Source organism: Jaculus jaculus, chromosome 12 (genome assembly GCF_020740685.1).
Source record: "Jaculus jaculus isolate mJacJac1 chromosome 12, mJacJac1.mat.Y.cur, whole genome shotgun sequence".
NCBI classification, from domain to species: Eukaryota; Metazoa; Chordata; class Mammalia; order Rodentia; family Dipodidae; genus Jaculus; species Jaculus jaculus.
In genome coordinates, this window is record NC_059113.1 from 59612772 (window position 1) to 59619933 (window position 7162).

Below are 7162 nucleotides of genomic sequence, written 5' to 3' on the forward strand. Positions count from 1 at the left end.
GCTCCCTGCGGAAGGCTGGGCCCGCCCGACGTCAGCGCGGCGGCGCGGCGCTTTGCGAGCGGGAGGTGCTGGAGGTTGCCCTATTTGGGTTCTTTTTCTTGGAGAAAATATTTTCTGACTAGCCGAGAAGCTTCTTCCCTGTTTTCTTCTTATGCTTTTTTAATAATTGTATTTTTTATTGACAACTTCCATAACTCTAGACAATAAACCATGGTAATTCCCTGCCCCCCACCACATTCCCCTTCACAACTCCATCGTATCCCCTCCCCCCGCCAGTGCTTCCTTTTTTTTTTTTTTTTTTTTTAACAGAGGTATCAGTCCTCCTGCTTGATGTCCTCACTGCATCTTTAGTTTTTGTTTTTCGAGGTAGGGTCTCGCTGTAGTATAGGCTGACCTGGAATTTACTACGTAGTCCCAGGCTGGCCTCGAACTCAAGGCGATCCTCCTACCTCTGCCTCCCCAGTGCTGAGATTTAAAGGGTGAGACACCACGCCCGGCTTTACTGCATCTTAAACTTGGCAAGAGGAAAAGCCTGGTGGAATGTGTGTCGCCGCCATCCCCCCAAATAGGCTGGGACAGTCACATGAACCCACAATCTGAGGGGATCAAGACAAGGTATGTAACTCATGGAAGTTGCATCCTAGGCTGCGGCTACTGGAAGAAAAAGAGGTCCTATTGTTTTTGCGAAAGGAAAACAAGAGATTTTAATAGGAGTGTGAGATGAAACTTACTAGAAAGGCAGACACTGGGCAGGAGATTTCATTCTTGCTGCAGGCGCTGTGCTGAAAAAGACATGGCCCTGCTTGCGCTCCTATGGCCGGGAAACCTACAGTGTCAGTATCAGAGTTTGTTAGAAATGCAGAATCTCCAGTTCCTATGTTGGATCTGAGTCCTTTTTACAAGCTCCTGAGGTAATTCTAGCTCAGGCTGACCTGGAAATTAACGTTTCAGAAATGCCTGTGATACAGACCATACAGAAAATAGACAAGCATGACCTCTGGCTGGTGTCTGGATTGCTCTGACTACAACCATGACTCTAACAAAGCATCTAAAATGTAGTTATTGCTGGGCGTCGTGGCGCACAACTTTAATCCCAGCACTTGGGAGGCAGAGGTAGGAGGATCGCCGTGAGTTTGAGGCCACCCTGAGACTACATAGTGAATTCCAGGTCAGCCTGGGCTAAAGTGAGACCCTACCTTGAGAAACAAAAATTAAAATTAAAATAAAATAAAATCCAGTTATTAAGTATGTTACAAAGCCAATTTCTCTGCCTTCAAAATGAACCTCTAACCCAAAAATACCTTCGAATTCTCCAGGGTGTGATAGATTTACACTATTGGTGTATGAGATGATTTTTGCTTAGTACATAAATGAACACTTCTACTTTAATGGTTATACACACTTATTGTGGCAAACAATTGTAGTAATTTGTTTCCTCTTATATGTATTTAGAAAATAAAAGATGATTTTAAAATGTTTAACATGCCTTTAATCCCTGCACTCAGGAGGCTGTGAGTTCAAGGCCACCCTGTGACTACAGGGTGACTTCCAGGTCAGCCTGAGCTAGAGTAAAATCCTACCTTAAAAAAAAAAAAAAAAAAAAAAGTTTGGGCTGGAGAGATGGCTTAGCGGTTAAGCACTTGCCTGTGAAGCCTAAGGACCCCGGTTCGAGGCTTGGTTCCCCAGGTCCCACGTTAGCCAGATGCACAAGGGGGCGCATGCGTCTGGAGTTCGTTTGCAGAGGCTGGAGGCCCTGGCGCGCCCATTCTCTCTCTCTCCCTCTATCTGTCTTTCTGTCTGTGTCTGTCGCTCTCAAATAAATAAATAAATAATTAAAAAAAAAAAAAGTTTGGCCAGCCAGGCCAAATAATCCAACAGGCATAATACTGGCATGTCTGTTATGGGTGAAGCCACCTGCTCTGTATGGTGGAGGAGGTCATGAGCCCTAGGGGTGTAGCACCTGCTATTGTCCAGCTAAATGCATATACAATGCTCACCAAACTGCCCTGTTAGAACTTTTTAAAATGTTCATACTCATATACTGATACTACTCTCATGATTGGTCAGATGGTAGTGACCACTGGGATGACTCAAAACGCACCATAGTGCTGACAAGAAGTGACAGAGCAGTGCTCAGCACTGAAACATCTCTATCATGCATTCCAAGGCTCAGGGTCTATGGCAGAAGAGGTTGTAGAAAGAATGTAATAGCTGGGCTGGAAGGATGGCTTAGCGGTTAAGGTGTTTCCCTGCAAAGCCAAAGGACCCAGGTTTGATTCCCCAGAACCCACGTTAGCCAGATGCACAAGGGGACACATGTGTCTGGAGTCCATTTGCAGTGGCTGGAGGCCCTAGCACACCCATATTCTCTCTCTCCCCCTCTTTCTTTGTCAAATAAATAAATAAAAATAAAATAGTTTTTAAAAGAATGTAAGAGCCAAAGAAAGGGTAGGACTCCTTATAATGCAATTTTCAGACACAGAATGACCTGGATATCCATGACTTTGCAGTACCTGACACTAACTACACAAGACCCCCCCCCCCAATAGGAGGAAAATATGATGACATCAAAATAAAACAGAGGCTAATTGACAGAGGGAGAAGATATGATGAAGAGTGGATTTGTAAAGAGGAAAGTTGGGGAGGGGAGGAAATTATCATGGTTTAATGTCTATAGTTATGGAAATTGTAAGACAAAAAAAAGTTTTGAAAAAAGCCCAGATGTGATGGTACATACCTTTAATCTCAGCACTCAGGAGGCAAAGGTAGGAGGATCACTGTAAATTTGAGGCCACTCTGAGACTACAAGTGAATTCCAGGTCAGCCTGGGCTAGAGTGAGACCCTACCTTGAAAAACAAAAGAAGAAAAAGAAAAAGTAATCTTCAAATCATTTATTCACCATTAAAGACAAAGGTAGAGAGCTGGAGAAATGGCTTAGCAGTTGGACACTTGCCTGCAAAGCCAAAGGATCCAAGTTCAATTCCCCAGGACTCATGTAAGCCAGATGCACAAAGTGGTGCATGCATCTGGAGTTCATTGGCAGTGGTTGAAAGCCCTGGCACACCCACGTCTCCTATCTCTCTTTCTTTCATCCTCTTCCTCTTTCTGTGAAATAAATAAATAAAAATAAAAATAAAAATAAATTAGGGCTGGAGGGATGGCTTAACAGTTAAGGCATTTGCCTGAAAAACCAAAGGACCTTGGTTCGATTCCCCAGGACCCATGTTAGCCAGATGCACAAGGGGGCACATGCGTCTGGAGTTTGTTTGCAGTGGCTGGAGGCCCTGGTGGGCCCATTCTCTCTCTCTCCCTCCTTCCCTGTCAAATAAATTAATTAATTAAATACTTTTTTAAAAATTATAAACAAAGGTAGACATACAACAAAATACACATAAACAACACAAGTATTTGGTTTGTAATAAGTCTTGTGCAGTATGTCATGCCAGAGAGTAGCTTTTTGTAGCACTTGTCCTTACATATCTAAGGAGACAACATTAACTAAGCCAAGGAGGTGATCCATTGAAAAATAAAAATGGAAATCCAAAGCTGGGTGAGGTGATGCCTGCCTTTAATCTCAGCACTCCAGAGGCTGAGGTAGGAAGATTGCTGTGAGTTCAAGGCCACCCTGAGACTACAGAGTGAATTCCAGGTCAGCCTGAACTAGAGTGAAACCCTACCTTGAAAAACAGAAGAAAAAGAAAAAAGAAACATGCTGGCATATGCCTTTAACCCCAGCATGCAAGAGGCAGAGGTACCAGGATCTCCATGACTCCAAGGCCACCCTGAGACTACATAGTGAATTCCAGGTCAGCCTGGGCTAGAGCAAGAGCCTACCTCAAAGAAAAGGCACGATTTGCCATTTTAGGTCAGTGGATAAATAGCTTTCTTGGACAGACTGGGGAGATTAGTCTTACTGGGTCTAGGACTCCTTCAAGGACCCCTCCCAGGAAGTGTGTCAGTTTTCTCTCACTGTAACAAGTACCTGAAACAACCAGTATATAAAAGGAAAGTTATTTTAAGACAATTTTGGATGCTTCAGTCCATAATAGGTTAGCCTCATTGTTTTGGGGCCTGTGGCAAGACAGCACAGCATAGTAGAAAATATGTAGAAAGTGTGTGTGTATGTGTGTGTGTGTGTGTGTGTGTGTATTAGATACTTTCTCTTGTTGACTAGAAGCAACTTAAAGGCTTAATTAGGCTTAAAGTATTTTTTAATATTTTATTTTTATTTATTTATTTGAGAGAGGGAGAAGACAGAATGGGTGTGCTAGGGCTTCCAGCCACTGCAAATGAACTCCAGATGCATGCATCACCTTGTGCATCTGGCTTACGTGGGTCCTGGGGAATCAAACCAAGGTCCTTTGGCTTTGAAGGCAAGTGCGTTAACTGCTAAGCCATCTGTAGCAGACAGATTCAGGTTCACTGAGATGAACTTCCAAACCAGGCACAGTTATAGAGGAAGGGATATTTATTGAAGCTTATAGATCCAGGGGAAGTTCCATAATTGCAGAAGCTGGCCTGCCTTCACAAGCTCAAGCAGAGAAAGAGAAGCACAAGCCTAAAGGTCAAAAGTCACACAGCACACTTCAGGAACTCCAGCTAGGCACACTTTGCATATCTTTAGATTGAAATCTGAAACCCACCACCACACCTTAAGATCACCACGTGACATTACCTCCAGCCAGGTAGCCAGCAGATGCAAACTACAAACAACTGAATATATTGGGGGCCATCTATTCTATTCAAACCACCACACCATCTCTCAAGCCCAGTATTTTTTTTTTTTTTTCCTTTCGAGGTAGGGTCTCACTCTGGCTCAAGCTGACCTGGAATTCACTGTGTAGTCTCAGGGTGGCCTCAAACTCACAGTGATCCTCCTACCTCTGCATCCTGATTGCTGGGATTAAAGACATACCCCCTACCAAACCCAACATATTTTTTTTTTGAGTTTTTATAATTAACATCTTCCATGATTGTAAAAAATATTCCATGTTAATTTCCTCCCTCCCCCAATTTTCCCCTTTGAAATTCCACTTTCCATCGTATCCCCTCTCCCTCTCAATCATTCACTTTTGTTTTGATGTCATCATCTTTTTCTCCCTTTATGATGGTCTTCTGTAGGTAGCGTCAGGCATGGTGAGGACCTGAATATCCAGGCCATTTTGTGTCTGGGGGGAGCACGTTGTAAGGAGTCCTACCCTTCCTTTGGCTCTTACATTCTTTCTGCCATCTCTTCCACAATGGACCCTGAGCCTTGTAAGGTGTGATAAAGATATTGCAGTGCTGATCACTCCTCTGTCACTTCTTCTCAGCACTGTGATGCCTTCTGAGTCATCCCAAGGTCACTGCCATCTGAAAAGAGAAAGTTATCTAACAAAAACGTGAGAGTAAGCCTCGGTGGCGCCGCTGGGTCCAGGACGGCTGCGGTGGTTGTAAACAAGCCGGGAGGGACTAGACGGTGGCCGGCAGGGCAGCCGGGGGACGGCTGTGGTGAAGGCTCTTGAGTGTGGAGTCTGTGAAGATGTCTTCTCTCTGCAAGGAGACAAAGTCTCCCGTCTTCTTCTCTGCGGCCACACAGTCTGTCATGACTGTCTCACTCGCCTGCCCCTTCATGGAAGAGCAGTACCTTGCCCATTTGATCGACAAGTGACAGACCTAGGAGATTCCGGTGTCTGGGGATTGAAAAAAAAATTTGCTTTGCTGGAGCTTTTGGAACGATTGCAAAATGGACACATTGGTCAGTATAGGAATGCAGAGGAAGCCTCTGGGACATCTGGAGAGAGCCTCATTCGTTGCGATGAAGATGAAGCTCATGTCGCATCGGTATATTGCACTGTGTGTGCAACTCACTTGTGCTCAGAGTGTTCGCAAGTCACTCATTCCACAAAGACTCTAGCAAAGCACAGCATTCAGTATTGGAACCAGAAGCTAACCAGATCCGAGCATCAATTTTAGATATGGCTCACTGTATACGGACGTTCACTGAGGAAATCTCAGATTACTCCAGAAAATTAATTGGAATTGTTCAGCACATAGAAGGAGGAGAACAAATAGTGGAAGATGGAATTGGAATGGCTCACACAGAACATGTACCAGGTACTGCGGAAAATGCTCGATCCTGCTTATTTTTCTGACCTACATGAAACGCTTTGTCATCAAGAAGAAATGGCTCTCAGTGTTGTTGATGCTCATGTCCGTGAAAAGCTGATTTGGCTCAAGCAGCAGCAAGAAGACATGACTATTCTCTTGTCCCAGGTTTCAACAGCCTGTCTGCACTGTGAAAAGACTTTGCAGCAGGATGATTGCAGAGTTGTCTTGGCAAGACAGGAGATCACAAGGTTGTTAGAAACCTTGCAGAAGCAGCAGCAGCAATTTACAGAGGTTGCGGATCATATTCAGTTGGATGCCAGCATTCCTGTCACTTTTACAAAGGACAATAGAGTTCATATTGGACCCAAAATGGAAATCCAAGTTGTTACATTAGGATTAGATGGTGCTGGAAAAACTACTATTTTGTTTAAATTAAAACAAGATGAGTTCATGCAGCCTATTCCGACAATTGGTTTTAATGTGGAGACCGTAGAATATAAGAATCTAAAGTTCAGTATTTGGGATGTAGGTGGAAAGCATAAATTAAGACCATTATGGAAACACTATTACCTCAATACACAAGCTGTTGTGTTTGTTGTTGATAGCAGTCATAAAGACAGAATTAGTGAAGCACACAGTGAACTTGCAAGATTGTTAATGGAAAAAGAACTCCGCCATGCTTTGCTCCTGATTTTTGCTAATAAACAGGATGTTGCTGGAGCATTGTCAGTAGAAGAAATCACGGAACTCCTGAGTCTCCATAAACTCTGCTGTGGCCGAAGTTGGTACATCCAGGGCTGTGATGCTCGAAGTGGTATGGGGCTCTATGAAGGATTGGACTGGCTCTCCCGGCAACTTGTAGCTGCTGGAGTATTGGATGTTGCTTAACTTTAATGCAGCATTTGTGTCAACCTGGTAGTTAAAAGTCACTTTGTACATAATACATTTTAAGAAATTCTGTATCAAATATGATAGTTAATTTAGGATGTATATATAAGAATCTTGGGATGGAAACTTAAATATGTCATTGCTTTTAAAAATTATTCCCTGTTAAGATTTAATGAGCACATT

The 7162-nt window shown here is 43.5% G+C and overlaps 1 protein-coding gene and 1 pseudogene across 1 annotated transcript; both read left to right on the forward strand.

The window, feature by feature from the left end:
- The first annotated feature begins 813 nt into the window (after window positions 1–813).
- On the forward strand, window positions 814–5956 carry LOC123453594 (annotated as a pseudogene).
- Window positions 5957–5958: 2 nt separating this feature from the next.
- LOC101595902 (E3 ubiquitin-protein ligase TRIM23-like) lies at window positions 5959–7162 on the forward strand. The gene is given in 2 exon segments (XM_045131449.1): window positions 5959–6122; window positions 6124–7162. Coding segments are annotated over 2 exon segments (1020 nt in total). The 3' UTR covers window positions 6980–7162.